This window comes from Medicago truncatula, chromosome 1 (genome assembly GCF_003473485.1).
Source record: "Medicago truncatula cultivar Jemalong A17 chromosome 1, MtrunA17r5.0-ANR, whole genome shotgun sequence".
Classification (NCBI taxonomy): domain Eukaryota; kingdom Viridiplantae; phylum Streptophyta; class Magnoliopsida; order Fabales; family Fabaceae; genus Medicago; species Medicago truncatula.
The window spans coordinates 7,837,644-7,856,666 of record NC_053042.1 but is presented as its reverse complement, the minus strand read 5'-3'; the positions used below and the strand labels follow the sequence as shown (position 1 = coordinate 7,856,666).

The following is a 19,023-nucleotide window of genomic DNA, read 5'->3' as shown; positions in this document are numbered from 1 at the left end:
TGCTCTAGCAATTTTGCCAATTGTTGACTATGACGTTAATGGTAGTCTCACCAACTCGCCACATATATCTGCCAATTTTCAGGAGTGCTGCATCATTATTATTTCTCATTTATTTTGTTTTGACTCAAATGATCATTTTTTTTCATTTATTTCATTACATCACATCCATATAAAAGTTAGTTAAGATCCTATACATTTACCCTGCCTTTCTTCATTTCTTCCGTTTAAAAAGATAAAGACACGTAAAATTTAAAAAAAATTAAAATATAATTAATGATGGTGCAATCCACTTAATGATAGGATCCACAATCTACTATCTTTGTTCCTTTTTAATTGTCACATTTTGACATTTTATACAAACCAAGATAATCAACAATTGATACTACTTTTGATGCAATTAACTATACTTTTACTATAATGACCTTATTCATTTAACATTTATTTCATATATTTCTCTCTCCACAATAAATAACTAAGAACAATATTGATAAAACAACATCTAATGTTGCATTGAACTTTGAAAGTGACAGTTAAATAGGAACAAAAATTTTCTCCAAAAGTGACACTTAAAAAGGAATGAAGGGAATATTTTTTGTATCTCCGAATTGCATACTCTATTTATTTTGCCAAATGGATAGGATCTTACCATGAAAGTTGGGTTTAGAGTTTAGTCCAAAACATACTTAAAATGCAGTTTTTGTCCTGATTTTAATTTCTTGATTTGTAAATATAAAAAAATCGGGTGGCATTTCACATGGGAAAGGCCAATCCTTTCCTACCATGGGAAAGTTGGATTCAATGATTGGATCAAGTGAAGAACATATTCTTATCATGCTCTTTCAACATTAGATTTTTCTTCACACTATATACCAACAATTTTAAAAATTAATTTCCAAAAATTAAAAAAATCGAAAAAAATTCAGATATTTTTTTTTAAATTCTGTAATTTATTTATTGAATGTTAGAAAAAAATTTGAAAAATTGAAAATTTATTTATTTATTTTTCAATAAAAATAAAATTCTGGAAACTAAGATAAGTTTTTATTTTAGTAATAAAATGAGATATTCTGAAAAATAAAATAAAAATCCTTTTTTTTTTTTAAATTAAAGTTTTTTATTTTTATAATTAAATAAAATTCTGGAAAATAGTTTTTTTATTTTCAAAAAATATTATCTAATTTTTTGTTTTTATACTAAAAAAAAGTTTTATTTTGGAAAAAAACTTTTTAGAATGTTAGGAAAAAAAAATCTGATCCTTTTTTAATTCGGAATGGTAGTAAAAGTGTGTGCAAAAATCTAGTGTGAAGAGAGTATGATAAAATTGTTTTATTTATTTCATCTAATAGTTAAATACCAACTTTTCCATTTGTGAAATTGTCTTCGTCTCTGCCTCTAAGATCATCTCCAATTAGGATGTATGGATGTTTAAGTTGATAAATCTGCACTTTAATTTTTCAACCATCATGCTGCAAAATCGATAACATATAAATCGTTGAAGTATTTATATAAAATACGATATTATAAAATAACATTGAATATAGTAAAACTACCTGGTTTAGTTTGGATTTTAGAATGTGTTTCTTGTAAAGTCTTGTTTTGATTCTTCTTGTTCTTAGTTTTGGTGGATCGGTTTAGCTTTTTATTATTATTTTTTTTTTAAATAAAACATTGAATATAACTTAAAAAAAAATACTTCATCTGGTCTCGAATATAAGAAAACATTCATTTTTTAAGTTCATTAGATAAAAGATATATGTGATTTATATTATAGTTCAAATATATTATTTATTGAATGAACTTTAGAAAGAATTTTTTCATGTATTTGAGATCAGAGGGAGTATAAAACATGAGTTAATTAAGAGTTGTGTAATTTTTCTTTTTGTATTGGAGCAAAATAAGCATGATCCCATAAGTAAGATGTGCATTGAAGATCCAATTTTTTTAACGATAAAAATTATTTTGACAAATCGCACAATTAAAGATTATTTTAGAAATTCGACAATTTGAATGATTACTCGTTATCATTCAAGAACAAAAATGACAATTGTCTTAAATAAATAAATAGATGAGGTGTTCTTTGGTATCGATGTGATTTTAATAAAATCACAATAAAAGTTACTTCAATCAAATGCGTTATTAAAATTTGAACAATGATATTTGTGCATCATTACTTTCCATAAATCATTAAACACCTTAGGGTCTGTTTGGTAAAGCCATCAAACGAGCTTATAGCTTATAGCTTATAAGCTCGTTTGATAAAAAAAGCTCTGTTTGGTACTGTCTTTTCACCACGAGCTTATAGCTTATTTCACGAGCTTATAAGCTATTTTTCAGAAGCTATTCCAAGTAGCGTTTGAGCTTATAGCTTATAGCTTATCATCTTTTCTTTCATTTTTACCCTTATCATTTTAATTAAAACCCACTTTTACCCTTTATATATTAAAACACATTTATTACGTTTTCTATGTTTTTTTGTTCCTACGTTTCCAGTTTCTATATACTTCCAATTTAATTAGTACAACTCAACTACTCGAGTACTCTTCAAATAAAAAAAAACTACTGGAGCATATTTTTTGAGCATATTTTTCATATATTCATCTACTCGAACTTACTACTTTTAAGCATAGTTCATCATGTATGACGTTGAGATGTATGTTTTCAATGCTTTGTTACGATTTTTTTTTCTCTTGTAACAATTTTTGTTTTAAAATAAAATTATTTTTGAAAGAAATTTTTAAACTTGAATTTTTTTTGAAGTATAAAAATGGAAATGGAGTAAATTTAAAATAAAACTATAACAAAAAATTAATATTTTTTTGAAAGAGAAAAAATAATAATTTAATAATATATAAAATATATATTAAGAACATAATTTAATAATTTTATTAGAAATAAAAATGTCCTTTTATGTCATTTTACATTTATCAGCTAGTTTTACCAAACACTTTAATCAGCTTATCAGCTATCAGCCATCAGCTATAAGCTATCAGCTAGCTTATAAACTATCCGTTATTTTTACCAAACAGAGCCTTATTGTTTGTCTATCTTTCCTTTTCTATCTCGTTAACAATATATCATATCTATCACATCACTTCTTTTTATCTTTTTCACAAGATGTCAAATGGTTTTGGATGTACACCAATATTTTTCCTTCAAATTTTGTGTGATACACCATTATACCAAGTACTCACTCTGGTCACTATTATAAGCAAAACTCAACTTTCTAGATTCATTCAATAAAGGGTTAATATGCCTTTACCCCTGTAATATAGATCACTTTTGGTTTTGCCCCCTGTAAAATTTTCTTTTTGGAAAACCCCATAGGCTAGCTGACTCTGTATTTTCGTAGATGTGGCATGTTGCATCACTTTTTTTGGATGACGTGGCGCGCTGACTGTATAATTTTTTTTATGGGGTACACGTGGCATTTATGATTTTAAAAAAATTCTTAATTTTTTTTTTAAAAATGAAATAAATTCTGGAAAAATTAAAAAAATCTAGAAAATTTAATTTAAAAAATATGGAAAAATTAATATAAAACAAAATTTTCAAAAAAATTATAAAATAAAATCGAAAATATATTATTATAAAATTCTAGAAATTAATTCTGAAAATCAAAATAATTATATAATAATATAATTTCGATTTTTTTATAATTTTAATTTAATTCAGATTTTTTTATAATTTTTTTGAAAATTTCGGTATATATTAATTTTTTCATTTCATATTCTCAAAGGAGTAAAAATATTAATTAATGTATCTTTCTATGACATTTCATATTTTTATGTTACTTCAATTGCAAATTTAATCAGCTAACGTGTTTGTTATATGGTATATATGGTATGATGAAGTACGGACACTGACACGAACATCAGACACGACACGAACACTGACACATTAACACAAATAATAATTTTAAAAATGACATAATTTAGTATAATTATAGACATCATATCTGTGTCAAATATCGACACGTATCCGACATGAGGAGTTAGGACACACCTAATTCAAGAATGTCCCTACCTCATAGGTTATATGTTATAAAATCACCACCAAACCAACCAAAATAAGTTTAATACTTTTATAAGATCATCCATTATAAACTAATTTATAATCTATTCACAATTTTTACTAAATAGAGGTTATACATATACTAACTAGGGGTCCCAATGGTATATTAATTACCCTTGCTATTATATTTTTGTTCAGAAAAATAAATGTACTTGTGTTTATTCAGAGAATAATAAAATAATAATGTTTGTTGCAGTTGCAAGTACTTGATAGCGTGTAAGTATTGTACTGTTTCTGACTTCTTTATAGACACATTACATTACTTTTGCGTATATAGCTCTGCTTTCCCTATTTCAATTTATTAATAATATACTCTATTATTATTCTATACTATAGTACAGTACTATTCTACTAGTACCATTTTCTTTACCTCTTAATTATTTTTTTCATAAATATAAATACTATAATATAATAAAGCTGCAAGGGTTAGAAGTTGTTGTTGGAAGTAGCATGCACACTGCTTCTTGCTGTTTGAAGCAAAGAGAAAAAAGAGAGAGAATAGAAAAAAGTGCTTTGAGAATTGTAAAGAAAAAACAAAGAAAGAAGGCACTGTTTCAGAGTGTGATGTGATGAGTGGTTTCACTCAAAGGTTGGTTTCTTTTTTATATTTAAAGATAAATAAAAAACCACTCATTATGCTTTGATACGCGTGCTTTGATGCAAACTAATGAAAGTTTTTTATTTTTTCTACTTTTCTTTTTGTCAAAAGATTTGCACTTTGACCTTTTTTAGCAGTTTTTGTTCCTTAGTTCACTCTTTTTCACATTACTTGGATTGTTTTGTTTTTCTTAGACAAACAACAAAATGAGATTCTCATGTTAAGAATTTAAGAATATTAATGATGATGATCAAAATGGACCCTTGTTCTTGTTTTGTACTACCCTTTTGTTTCTTCTACTTTTCTCTCTCAAGTCAATACAAGTTTATTCCTCTTTATTGTGTTTGGTGGTGATGTTGCATGTTGTGAATTGAAGACTAAGATAGTGGTGAAAGTGGAACATGGCTTCCTTAGACGAAAAGGCTAAAAGTGTTGGAGGTGTTGTTGGTGGTCAAACTCTTGTTGCTGAAATGAAGTTGCTCAAAGAAATGCAAGAACATTGTGGTAAGTTCATGTTTCCTTCTCTTTTTCTTAATTTTTACAATGTTTATGTTATATGTTTTCTTAGTAGAAATTGAGATTTTGCTTTGATTGATATTTGGTTTTACTAATTTTTGTTTAGGGGTTAGAAAGACATTAAATTCAGAATTATGGCATGCTTGTGCTGGTCCTCTTGTGTCTTTGCCTCAAGTGGGGGGTCTTGTCTATTACTTCCCTCAAGGACATAGTGAACAGGTAACATTCAAACTCAAGAATCTCTTTTTTATGCTTTAACATTTGTAAGTGCTAGAATTAGCATGATTCTAGGTTTCTATTGAATGGTTGAAACATGTGTTGAACTTTTTTTTTTTTTTTTTTGTGTTTTGTCTTTTTAAGGTTGCAGCTTCTACTAGAAGAATAGCAACCTCACAGATTCCAAACTACCCTAGTCTTCCATCTCAGTTGTTGTGTCAAGTACAAAATGTCACACTACATGTAAGTAGTGTTCTCTCTTGATTTACCACTTTTTGCTTAACCACTCATTCAAACTTCAAATTATCATAACCCCTTTAAATTGTATGTTTTGATAACAGGCTGACAAGGAGACAGATGAAATCTATGCTCAAATGACTCTCCAACCACTGAATTCTGTAAGCTATATGAATTAGTTAGTTCTAGAATTATTGTTGTTGTTATTGTACATCTAAATGTTATTGGTTATGATTATTATTGATGTATTATTTTCCATTTTTTTAGGAAAAAGAAGTATTTCCAGTATCTGAGTTTGGACTAAGCAAAAGTAAACATCCAACTGAGTTTTTCTGCAAAACTTTGACTGCCAGTGATACTAGCACACATGGTGGCTTTTCGGTTCCACGCAGAGCTGCGGAAAAGCTATTTCCTCCATTGGTAAGGCTATATTGCACTAGGTGGTTGCAACCTTCTTTTATGGCTGTACAAGAACCCTCATTTGATTAGTGTGTTTTGGTTTTAGGATTACACAATTCAACCCCCAACTCAAGAACTTGTTGTTCGAGATTTGCATGATAATACATGGACATTTCGACATATTTACCGAGGTGAGGATGTTTTCTGCATCTATGTAGCACCTAGCATATACACTTTAGATTAATGGTGTGTCCGGTGTATGATATGTGTGTCAGAATCGGTCACCGACACATGTAGTTACATTCAATTTTTTTCACGTTTTCTAATTATTGTCAGTGTCGGTTTCATGTGTGGTGTTCATATCTGTGTTTCATAGTTCTACCATGTCTATTGGTTTGGTAAAATATATAGGAATAAATGTTTGTGGCCGTGGATTACATATTGTATTATTTTAACTGCAACTTTATACTTCCTCTTGGCTGATCTTAACCTTCAAAATATTTAGTCTTAAAAGAGCCTGATTGGGTTAGATCCTTACATTTCTTTCCTACATTTTTCATGTAGGTCAGCCGAAAAGACACCTTCTCACAACGGGTTGGAGTTTGTTTGTCGGCTCAAAAAGGCTTAGAGCAGGCGATTCTGTTCTTTTTATCAGGTAAAATTTGTTTGCTTCATTTTTGTCAAGTAGCTTCAACATGATACGAAACTCTGTTATTATCTGAATATAGGTAGAATAACTAGTGTGCAGAACAAAGTCTGCATAATCTTTCTAATTAGACTTGTTTTTTCTCCATGGTTACATTGCAATGTAATGGTTTTCAATATTGGGAAAATTGTGGAAGTCGGATTAGCAACTTATTATTTTAAATTCTGACCAATAATCATCTTCACATAATTTAATACTAAGTGTGATGTGTCATTGTTACAAGGGATGAGAAGTCGCAACTGCGAGTTGGTGTAAGGCGTGCTAATCGTCAACAGACAACACTGCCATCATCCGTACTTTCTGCTGATAGCATGCACATTGGTGTGCTTGCTGCTGCAGCTCATGCTGCTGCTAATCGAAGTCCGTTCACGATTTTCTACAATCCAAGGTATACCTAAATATGTTTATACCTCACCTGACATTAAATATTTTTAGATCTAATCTTGGTACTAATATTGTCTGGAGTGTACTATTTGCAGGGCATGCCCTTCAGATTTTGTTATTCCACTAGCCAAATACAGAAAATCTGTCTATGGGACTCAGCTGTCAGCTGGCATGAGATTTGGTATGATGTTTGAGACCGAGGAATCGGGTAAGCGCAGGTAATTTCCTGAATTCTTCTGAACTGTTTTCTGGGATATGTGCAAACTCCTGAACTAACAAGAATAGTTGATATATATATATTTCTTCTTATTCTGCAGATATATGGGTACAATTGTAGGTATCAGTGATGTCGATCCTTTAAGGTGGCCTGGTTCTAAGTGGCGAAATATTCAGGTAGGTTAAGTTCTAGTAACCCCAGTTGTTAAGATCTACCATTAACGACTAATTATATGGTTAAATCTAATATTTCTATAAAACATACTCTACGTTGGACCTTAATCTTAGTGATATAGTTGGCTTAAGTAAATTTCTTTGTAAATAAACAGGCTGAATGGGATGAGCCAGGGTGTGGTGATAAGCAAAATAGGGTTAGTGTTTGGGAGATCGAGACTCCAGAAAGCCTTTTCATCTTTCCTTCTTTGACTTCAAGCCTAAAACGGCCGTTGCAATCTGGATATTTGGGTAAGTTTCACTATTCCCACCTTATCAAAATGTCTTGTACTTGATCACTAGTAGTAATTTTGGTTCTGTGATGCAGAAAATGAGTGGGGAACTTTGATACGAAGACCCTTTATTAAAGTGCCTGAAAATGGAGGAACAGTGGAGATCTCAAGCTCAATGCAAAATCTCTACCAAGAAAACATGAAGATGTTTTATAAACCACAAGTGATCAACAACAGTGGAGCCTTTTTACCTATCATGCAACAAGATTATTCTCCTACAAGAGTTCCCTTTCAAGATATGAAGTCCACACAGGCTCTAGAGAATCCGAAAGTTCACCTTTCAAGCACAGAGAGCATACCTAATAATACCTTTAACATGCATTCATTGTTGAAAAATGACCAACCGGAAAAGTTGCAGCCTTTGGCCAAAACCGATAATTCAAAATTAGAATCCGAGGTGTTACCTGATCATATATTTGACTTCCCTTCTTTTGAAAGCTGCAGCAACATTGAAAAGGTGAATACAGCAAACCAATTAACATATCATAATCAAAACCAAAGTCAAAATCCATTACTCGCTCATACTAGTCCATGGACTATGCAGCAGCCTCAGTTAGAATCATCAATGTCGCATCCTCAACTTATTGACATGGTCCAACCCGATTCTTCTATTGTAAACAGCATGCTTCCTCAGCTAGACGTCGATGAATGGATGATGTATTCTTCTTGTCAGCCTCAAGTAGTGAATCCCTCTATACCCTCGATGAACCAAGAAGTGTGGGATCAATATGTCAAGAATTTTAACTTGAGGGATCTTTCAGCTGAAAGCAATAACCAAAGTGAAATTTGTGTCAACGTTGATGCTAGTAATAGTGTGAGTACCACTGTGGTTGATCCTTCTACTTCAAACACCATTTTTGACGACTTTTGCTCAATGAAGGATAAAGATTTTCAGCACCCTCAAGATTGCATGGTTGGCAACTTAAGTTCTAGTCAAGATGGCCAGTCTCAGATTACTTCTGCTAGTCTAGCTGAGTCCCACGCCTTTTCTCTGCGAGACAATTCTGGTGGTACTTCTTCAAGCCATGTTGATTTTGATGAAAGTAGCTTTCTGCAGAATAATAATTCTTGGAAGCAAGTAGCTGCACCAATCCGAACCTACACAAAGGTAACATTATTTCTGTAACGATGGCATGAAAATTATTGTTTTTTCCAACTTGTTTCAACCTTGTATATCATGATGGTATTTTATTTTGTGCGTGACAGGTGCAAAAAGCAGGTTCTGTAGGAAGATCCATTGATGTGACTACTTTCAAAAACTATGAAGAGTTGATCCGCGCAATTGAATGCATGTTTGGACTGGACGGTCTGCTGAATGACACAAAAGGTTCTGGATGGAAATTAGTATATGTAGATTATGAGAGTGATGTTCTGCTTGTTGGAGATGATCCCTGGGAGTAAGTTTCTTACCCTTCTTTTTGTAATGTTTGATCTTCTGGTTACATTCTTTCGGACAAAAAAAAAAAGACCCTTTATAGATATTAAAACTTTTGGAACAATGTTGTGATCTTGTGTAGGGAATTTGTGGGGTGTGTTCGCTGTATACGAATATTATCTCCTTCAGAAGTTAAAGAGATGAGTGAAGAAGGGATGAAGCTTCTAAATAGTGGAGCATTGCAAGGAATCAATGTGTGAATAACACCATGCTTTGATTTGTTCTTGTAACCTTGTTCTTGAAAAATGTGCTTGTAATGTACGAACTAAAATGACACTCATTTGGGAATGGGTACGCAATATTGGTTATATATGGACCAAACAAACCTTCAGCGGGGATGAGTCTTTAGTTTATGACAGATTAGAAATTATGAATGTTCAATGAATCAAAAGGTTGCATACCTTAACTTGTAATTTAGTATTGCAAGCAAGTAGAAATATTATGCATGCTTATTACTCTTTGGCTACTATTATACTTGTCCAACAATTGAAAATAGCTACCAACTTAGCCTAATATTTGGCTAACTACTAAACTAGTTTACTCTAAAACCAAAGCCAGAACTTACGCAATAGGAAGTGAAGAAAAAAGATATCATGGAATTTGATCTGAATATCCAAAATGAAAGCTGAATATAGTTTCCCTAAAACCAACGGAGACAATTAACATATACAAAATTATTGCCTAAATTCCTAACTCCTAAGTTGCCTCATCCCAAAATGACAACATTTAATACAATGTTTCATACATCTATCCAAACAAACAAATTTTATGGTAAAATCAGTTTATCCAACTCAACTACAAGTCAAGCCAAAAGAGTAGTTGTGAAACAAGAGTCAGCACAAAGTTTGCATAATTTTTCTAATTAGAGTTGATTTTTCTCCATTGTTACATTGCAATGCAATGGTTTTCAATATTGCGAAAATTGTGGAATTCAGATTAGCAACTTATTATTTTAAATTCTGACCAATAATCATCTTTACGTAACTTAATGCTAAATGTGATGTGCCATTGTTATAAGGGATGAGAAATCGCCATTGCGAGTTGGTGTAAGGCGTGCTAATCGTCAACAGACAACACTGCCATCATCCGTGCTTTCTGCTGATAGCATGCACATTGGTGTGCTTGCTGCTGCAGCTCATGCCGCTGCTAATCGAATTCCATTCACGATTTTCTACAATCCAAGGTATACCTAAATATATTTATACCTCACATGACATAATATTTTTAGATCTAATTGTGGTACTAATTTCTTCTTGAGTGTAATATTTGTAGGGCATGTCTTTCAGATTTTGTTATTCCACTGGCCAAATCTGTTTATGGGACACAACTCTCGGTTGGAATGAGATTTGGATGTTTGAGACCGAGGAATCGGGTAAGCGCAGATAATATCCCAAATGCTGCTGAACCTTTTTGCTGTGATATGTGCAAACTCCTGAAACAACAGGAATAGTTTATATACATTTCCTCTTTTCCTGCAGATATATGGGTACAATTGTCGGTATTAGTGATGTCGATCCTTTAAGGTGGCCTGGTTCTAAGTGGCGAAGTACTTAGGTAGCTTAAGTTCTAGTAACCCCGTCATTAAGATCTATCATTAAATATTTCTTAAAACATACTTCTTTGAACCTGATCGTAGTAATATAATTGGCTTAAGTAAATTTCTTTGTAAATAAACAGGCTGAATGGGATGAGCCCGGGTGTGGTGATAAGCAAAATCGGGTTAGTGTTTGGAAGGTCGAAACTCCAGAAAGCCACCTAATAATACCTTAAACAGGCATTCATTATTGAAAAGTGACCAACCGGAAAAGTTGCAGCCTTTGGCCAAAACTGATAATTCAAAATTAGAATCTGAGGTTTTACCTGATCATATGTTTGACTTCCCTTCTTTTGAAAGCTGCAGCAACATTGAAAAGGTGAATACGGCAAACCAATTAACATATCATAATCAAAACCAAAACCAAAGTCGAAATCCATTACTCGCTCATACTAGTCCGTGGACTATGCAGCAGCCATAGTTAGAATCATCAATGTCACATCCTCAACTGATTGATATGGTCCAACCCGATTCTTCTATTGCAAACAGCATGCTTCCTCAGCTAGACGTCGACGAATGGATGATGTATTCTTCTTGTCAGCCTCAAGTTGTGAATCCCTCTATACCTTCAATGAACCAAGAAATGTGGGATCAATATGTCAAGAATTTTAACCTGAGGGATCTTTCAGCTGAAAGCAATAACCAAAGTGAAATTTGTGTCAATGTTGATGCTACTAATAGTGTGAGTACTACTATGGTTGATCCTTCTACCACAAACACCATTTTCGATGAATTTTGCTCAATGAAGGATAAAGATTTTCAGCACCCTCAAGATTGCGCGGTTGGCAACTTAAGTTCTAGTCAAGATGGCCAGTCTCAGATTACTTCTGCTAGTCTAGCTGAGTCGCACGCCTTTTCTCTGCGAGACAACTCTGGTGGTACTTCTTCAAGCCATGTTGATTTTGATGAAAGTATCTTTCTGCAGAATAATAACTCTTGGAAGCAAGTAGCTGCACCAATCCGAACCTACACAAAGGTAACATTATTTCTGTAATGATGGCATGAAAGTTATTGTTTTTTCCAACTTGTTTCAACCTTGTATAATGATGGTATTTTAGTTTTTGTGTAACAGCTGGAAAAAGCAGGTTCTGTAGGAAGATCAATTGATGTGACTACTTTCAAAAACTATGAAGAGTTGATCCGCGCAATTGAATATATGTTTGGACTGGACGGTCTGCTGAATGACACAAAAGGTTCCGAAATTAGTATATGTAGATAACGAGAGTGATGTTTTGCCTGTTGGAGATGATCCTTGGAAGTAAGTTTCTTACCCTTCTTTCTTCAAATGTTTGATCTTCGACACTTAAGCTCAATAGTCTTATTTTGGTTACATTTTTTCGGACCAAAAAAAAGGACCCTTCTTAGATATTAAAACTTTTGGAACAATGTTGTGAACTTGTGTAGGGAATTTGTGGGGTGTGTCCGCCGCATAAGAATATTATCACCTTCAGAAGTTAAAGAGATGAGTGAGGAAGGGATGAAGCTTCTAAACAGTGGAGCATTGCAAGGAATCAATGTGTGAATAACATCATGCTTTTATATGTTCTTGTAACCTTGTCCTTGAAAAAATGTGTTTGTCATGTATGAACTAAAATGACACTCATTTGGGATTGGAATAGTGGCTGGCAGATATGGACCAAACAAACTTTCATGGGGGATGAGTCTTCAGTTTACGACAGATTAGGAATTATGAGTGTTAAATGAACCAAAAGGTTGCATACCTTAACTTGTAATGTATTATTGCGAGCAAGTAGAAATATTAAACGCAATTGAATCTGTATTGAATCTTCGTCAAATAATCTTCGCCAAATAATTAAACATCAGATATTAAATGCAGTTGGGTTATAACTCATAAGCCTGAAATTAGTGACTAATGGGAGAAAATGAAAACAGAAATACAACCAAGAGAAAAAAAAATAAAAAAATTAAGTGTCCATGAGTCTTAATCGATAAAAATGTGTTGAAATTGTTAGGTCAAACATTATGACTTATGAGACATTATGACCAAAGTTCAAACATTATGACTTTATTTCTTTTGTACTTTTGAGAGCATATCTATATCCTTTTCATTGTCAAATTGGGTTGTGACAACAAGTGGCTGAATGACTAACAATTTGACAATGAAAACAAAAGTTAGAAAGTGAAACCTTCTCTTTCAATCAAACATTTCTGCAACAATGGCAGATTTCCCAACAATTAAAAGAGGTACCAACTTTTTATTTGGCTAACTACAGAGATGCTAAACTAGTTCACTCTAATACCAAAATATAAGCAATAGTAATTGACGAAAAAAGATATAAAGGAATTTGAGAACTAATTTTCTTAGTCTTTTATTGAATACTAGGTTCCTTTTAAGGTCCTATCAGAAGTAACATTACATCCCAAGATAAAAGGATATGGAGACAAGTGTCCACATCCTATTAATTTGCATAAAGAAAAATAAAAATAAAAATAGCTAATATAATTTGTCCTTTATTCAGGTACTAAGGCTAGCTCAATGGTCTTATCTTTGGATCCTTCTAGAGACTCTTTAATCCTTGAATTTGCTAGGGAGCTTGACCGTTCTTTTGGACTTCCTTGTCTTTTGTTCCATTGGGGGTCCTTGCATGCTTCCCTTCTCACTTGTAGCATCATGCGTAACATTAATCTGCATATACAACAAACATAATATCAAATTAATTTATGTTTTTCATTTAGACCGTCGGTAAGATGCAATTAAACTAATAAAGAACGCACTTTAAACATAGCATATACTTCTAACTAATCATAATATCAAATTAAAATCCATCGCTATGAACTCTACAGTTTCTAATGCTTAGGCATGATCAAGGGATGTATTTTGCTTACTATTGCCTTTTGTCTTACTTATCTTTTATCAATGCAACTATCCTTTTAAGAAATTCATCTGTGCTATGTTTTAGTTTTAAACCAAATGGAACTGCTACTTTGAAATTGATTGACCATAAATATATCACATCTGCTATGGTTCATAATAAACTATATCAAACAGTTTTTTATTCATAATATGAACAACTACTTCTCAGCAATACCATTGTTATGAAAGAAAATTTAATTTATGTTTTGCATAGCAGCTCACCATTCAAATATATGTTCTTAGAAAAGTTGCATCAAGATTCTTAAAAACACTAGACACATGAGTTCCAAAACTGATAAGTTTTTGCACTATACAGGTTTATAAAAATACTGATGTTCAAAATTTCGAGTTATACAATATCATTTCTAAAGCAAACTTGATAGACTTAACTTATTATATCAATTAAACTGACATAATATACTTTTTAGAGGCTGTTGTGTTAAACATTAGCAGTTAGGCATCTGTGAAATATAAACATACTTAATCAGTTAGTATAAGTATGATATAAAAAGAGGGCATGTCAAATTCGAGTTTGATTATTTCTGGACTAAGATAGAAGCAGAAAAGGGCTTTGTAAAATGAAAAAGCTGACAAATCAATTATCATATTCATCCCTACATATCTGCACTAATATCTCTAACCATTAATATGTCCAATCTAAATCACTTCTAAGTTTTTATATATCAGATTATACAATCCTATAAGCTATTTAATTTAAAAAAACCAATTTCCTGCATCTCATCACTCAGAATCGAATCTGGCTGATATGAAAAATGGTTTTACACATTTAGCAAGATCTACAAACTGATTTAGTCTTTTCATATCTCAAACACATCCTAAACCTTTCCATATCCCTTAAAACATATCTAACTTAATAACTATATAAACTCAAAAAGAAGGCAGTGGTATTAACAGTTTCTTAAGACCAATTTTGGGAGATTTACAAACTCTTCATCTGCCTGGAGAGGTAAATCACTTCATCTTAATTTTCTTTTACTTAACCTTCTAAACAAACGTGTAGGAATATGGAGAGATTAACCTTCTTTTACTTAATCATTTCACATTCCAGTTTTCTTTTTACATGTTCATAAAATGTTTCAATCTACCTATTAAACTGAAGCAATAGTTTTCCAAATAAGCATATGTTATCTGCAGTTGTTAAAAGTTATTTGTTCCATATCTTATGGACACTTTTGAAAAGTGCAATTTTGGTTGGGAACAAAAATATATCATCTGCTGCAGAACATATAGACAAATCAGATATATTGGCAGAAAAAGGAGTATATCTTTATTCCTTATGGATTGCCTATAGAATATTAGAAACTGATCTTTCGGTTGGCAAAACAGCATGCTCACTTTAGTGAGTTATACGATCAACATTTTCCATTATTACAATTAACCCTCTTAATTGGTCAGTTTGCTTTAAAAAAAATAAAAAATTAAAACATCATTGCAAATAATGAAATCAGTTTTCATTAACTATATAATTTTTTTATCTACATTTTTATTTTAAATTCCTGTTTTACACATTTACATACTTAACTCTAATAAACACAGCTCTTTTCTTGAAAAACATGTATAACTATTTGATATAGATAGATAAACAAAATAATAAGGCAACGGTGGATAACATCATAAAATAAAAGCAATAGTTACCTCAATAAGGCAAAACTTCGAGACTCTCCACAAATGGTTTAGCAAGGAACCGGTTGATACCGCCAGGACTATTGACGAGAGATGTTGTATTGGCAGCAAAATCAATAATTAAACAGTGCTGGTCTCTATTTCCGAATAATGGGATATCAAAATTGAGCCTAAAAGCCACTAGCAAAATATTGTTGTGGAAATGGATCGGTAGAAAACGGCGATGTGACACATGAGGCAGCATTATAGGTAGCACGGTTACACGTAATAGTCCTAAAATGTTATCCACAAGTTGATATATAGACAATGAGTTGAACGCCACATAAGAACAACACAACCTATTGCCTAAAGCGCATAAAAGTGAATGAGATTGATATTCTTCGTGAGGGAGTGGCATATACATGACTTCTGTTTCAAAGTTAAACGAAAGAATCTCGTCCTCATATTCTGGATCCATTGTAAATCTGAGAAAGTACACTACAGTTGAATCACCAAACAGAAATGTATGCTCCGGCACTACGTATCCACTCATCAGTTCTAAGGTGCCAAGGAATCAACTGTTTGGGTCTCCAAGCTTCATCATCAGCACCAACATCATCAGCACCAACAGTGTAAACAACTACATGTGTACCATGATTTTCTATCTCAACCAGACCTAAGAATTTGTACCGACTACCATCATAACCCACGCTCACCATCATATCTTGCAAATCAAGGATAAGAGGATTACCAACTACAGCTTCAGATATCTCTCGGCTGTGAGGGTTGAAAAAACCTTGTGGAAATCAGGGCCAATCCCAAATCCAAGTCCATTTAATGCAGACATCAAGTGAAGATTGTTTTCAATGGGAAATCCACCCTCTCCTGGACTTATCAGAATATTTGGATCGGTCGGAACATCAATTACTGCAACACTTATGTTGTTATGTTCTCCGTTTTGCATAAGAGTCATACGGCGATAACTGACAATGATTCTAGGCCCAATGTCTATGATTGGGGGACGCTTCTGAAATATACAATTTATTTATAAAATTAATTTAATAAATAAAAAATAGAAAAATAAAATTAAAAGAAATTACTCCATATGTTACATAGTAATGGTGAATGCATAAGGGCGCTTAAAACATTTCACTTACACTCCATAAACATTTTTTATTTTATTTTTTTAATAATAGCTCAATTAACCCATTCGGGGTTGGCCTAGTGGTTAGCTTGGGATCTTGGAGTTTGCTCCTCCAGAGGTCTCAGGTTCGATTCCCTCTGGTGCTAATTTCGGTGGGCTAAGTCCATACAGAGCTTGCTCTGACTTTAAACGGGGCCCCCGCAAGTGGGCGGTGGGATTGGTCCCCTCGGATTAGTCGATTCTTGAATCGGATATCGAGTTTTCAAAAAAAATAAAAAATAATAGCTCAATTATTTTAAGACAAAGGGAGTAACTGGTAAAAAGCTGAAACATAAAAACAAAAAAGCTTATACCACACTTTATGAACTCTATGAAGGACTTACTGGAATACTTTATAGGAATATGGAGAGATTAACCTTCTATACTAGTGTTTCTGTAGCATGATTACATATAGCTAACTAAAATCGTTGAACTAAAAAGAAAGGTAGAAAATCCATAAAATCACCTATTTTAATCAAGGAAATCACAGTCAGATAAATTTTGATTTTGTTATCCCAAACGATAGCATCATCATCATCATCATCAGATCTTGAACAAGCTGCATGAAAAATAATAATGAAATTAAAAGATGAAAAACCAAGATACGAGAAAAGCAGAATCTATCTCAGATCTAATGAAAAAGGGAAAAAGTTGCAGAAACATACATGTTCGTGACAGATTTACTCAGTGGCTTTGTGAATGGGTTTTGTGGTTTTGGGAAGATGAGGAAGATCTGGTTGAAGAAGAACAATATGAACACATATCTGTGTTGATTTGATGGAGTTTCTTAGCATTAGTTTGGTTGCCCGGTGAAAGCAATACAAAGCGCGTTTCACCTGTCAAAAGCAATTTCAAAGTGTTTGGTTCACCAGCAACACTGTACCGCCGTCGTACGTTTGCTTTTCCAGAATCGATTTTTATAGAAGCTGCTTTCCCTAGCTTCTCAGAATCGAGTATCTTTACCGTGAAACTATATACCCCCATTTGTCTCTTTTACCCTTGAATCTCATCACTTTCTTTCACATATCTTTTTAAATTTGACAAATCCCTACCGCTACATGAGAAATTCGTTGCTTCATCTCACTGATTGTTGTATGTGTGCTATTTTTATTGCTACGAAGTTGTTTTTTTCCAGAAAATAAGCATAAGGTTGAAGAAGACATTGTTGATGGAAGAAACTGTGTTATCGCGACTCTGTTTGTTTCCTAGCTACATGGAAACCTATCAATATCCTTTTTTAATTGCTCTACGACCTCAGCCGCTTGGAGCCCAATAAATTTTACATTTTATAAAATAATAAAATAACTAGTAGTTTCTTAATAATCTTTTTCGTAGAATTTGTCAAAAAAAAAATCTTTTTCGTAGAAAGTTTTTTTTAATAATTTTTAAACAATTGTATTAAACTTAAACAATTAACTAAAAAATGAAAATGCTCTAAAAAAACCTAAAATTGGAAATCATTTTTGTAGAAAAAATAAATGAAATTTGTTTTAAATGTACATATAGGAAAAACCCATTTTGGTCATTTTCATAACTAAAAGCAATTTTGACACAAAATATCCAAACAACATTTTTCATATGAATCACTTCTATCATAAAAGTATCCAAACAAAAATCACTTTTCATCCAACTCACTTTTATTCATAATCAATTATGTAAAATCAATTCTATCAAAATCAATTCTCGTCACCGCATAACCAAACACACACTTAGTTATGTTATTTTAATGGTTGAACAATTTTCTACACACATCACTCTTTCATGGTCAATAATATCATTGCATATTTATTGCAAAGAGAAAAAAAAATTAAATAATAAATGGTTATGGGTATTACGGAAAACACACATATAATTTCACCAAAAATAACAAAATTTATTTAATATACAATTTCTTTAAAATGGATATGTTTGAAACGGAGGGAATATCATTTTCCTTAAAACAATGACCATGAGTGAGGTAGAATTTTTTGAAAAATTTATAAGAACTAAAACTTTTTTTGACAGATAAGAACTAAAACTTAAAATTTAAAATTTTTATAGAACATAAAAACATATTTAATCCATAAAAATATTCCACTCACCGATCTATTTATGTGATTTTATGGATACATACGTTTCTATCATAATTTTCCTTTATCTTTTTTTTCTTCTTCTTGTTTTTGAACAAATTAAAATGACATTAAAATTAATAAAGATGAATCATCCCACACAAGACGTGAAAGGGAGAAAACACCAACCAATATTTACAACATTCACATGCTACAGAAAAGCTCCAATTAAACAAACAGACAAAATTACATAATAATGCCCATACAAGAAAGCAGATGTTTCCATAAGTCATGGTAACTCTAACCGAAGGAAACATGCTTTGATTTTAACCATAAGAACGAATGTAGCTTAACCTTTTCAATAAGCGTAAAAGGGGTAGCAACCGTATGCTTTGTATCTTTATTTTAGGCTTAAT

At 32.2% G+C, this 19,023-nt stretch overlaps 2 protein-coding genes, 1 long non-coding RNA gene and 1 pseudogene across 4 annotated transcripts; 3 read left to right on the top strand and 1 right to left on the bottom strand.

Moving 5' to 3' along the window:
- Positions 1 to 4,502: 4,502 nt before the first annotated feature.
- LOC25482193 (auxin response factor 5) lies at positions 4,503 to 9,739 on the top strand. Of its 2 annotated transcripts, XM_024775427.2 has the most exons (15): positions 4,503 to 4,660; positions 5,046 to 5,173; positions 5,292 to 5,404; positions 5,546 to 5,644; positions 5,743 to 5,799; positions 5,906 to 6,058; positions 6,144 to 6,228; positions 6,602 to 6,692; positions 6,967 to 7,131; positions 7,223 to 7,345; positions 7,445 to 7,520; positions 7,673 to 7,808; positions 7,885 to 8,957; positions 9,056 to 9,246; positions 9,367 to 9,739. In XM_024775427.2, exons 2-15 carry the CDS (start codon positions 5,071 to 5,073, stop codon positions 9,482 to 9,484), a joined length of 2,583 nt encoding a protein of 860 aa, XP_024631195.1. In that variant the 5' UTR covers positions 4,503 to 4,660; positions 5,046 to 5,070; the 3' UTR covers positions 9,485 to 9,739. The 2 variants fall into 2 exon arrangements, with proteins under 2 accessions (XP_024631195.1, XP_024631194.1); XM_024775426.2 differs by lacking the exon at positions 4,503 to 4,660 and having other exon boundaries at positions 4,801 to 5,173.
- A 440-nt stretch (positions 9,740 to 10,179) lies between these two features.
- On the top strand, positions 10,180 to 10,670 carry LOC120577923 (auxin response factor 5-like; annotated as a pseudogene).
- A 205-nt stretch (positions 10,671 to 10,875) lies between these two features.
- On the top strand, positions 10,876 to 12,400 carry LOC112418724 (auxin response factor 5). Its single transcript, XM_039829934.1, has 4 exons — positions 10,876 to 11,868; positions 11,951 to 11,963; positions 12,072 to 12,136; positions 12,283 to 12,400. The coding sequence occupies exons 1-4, from the start codon at positions 11,312 to 11,314 to the stop codon at positions 12,398 to 12,400; spliced, it is 753 nt and encodes a 250-aa protein (XP_039685868.1). The 5' UTR covers positions 10,876 to 11,311.
- Positions 12,401 to 13,175: 775 nt separating this feature from the next.
- LOC25482192 (uncharacterized) lies at positions 13,176 to 17,798 on the bottom strand. The gene is made up of 4 exons (XR_003008781.2): positions 17,225 to 17,798; positions 17,026 to 17,118; positions 15,410 to 16,403; positions 13,176 to 13,525 (listed from the first exon to the last, which is right to left on the bottom strand). It is a non-coding gene; the product is annotated as an uncharacterized lncRNA (long non-coding RNA).
- Positions 17,799 to 19,023: the final 1,225 nt, after the last annotated feature.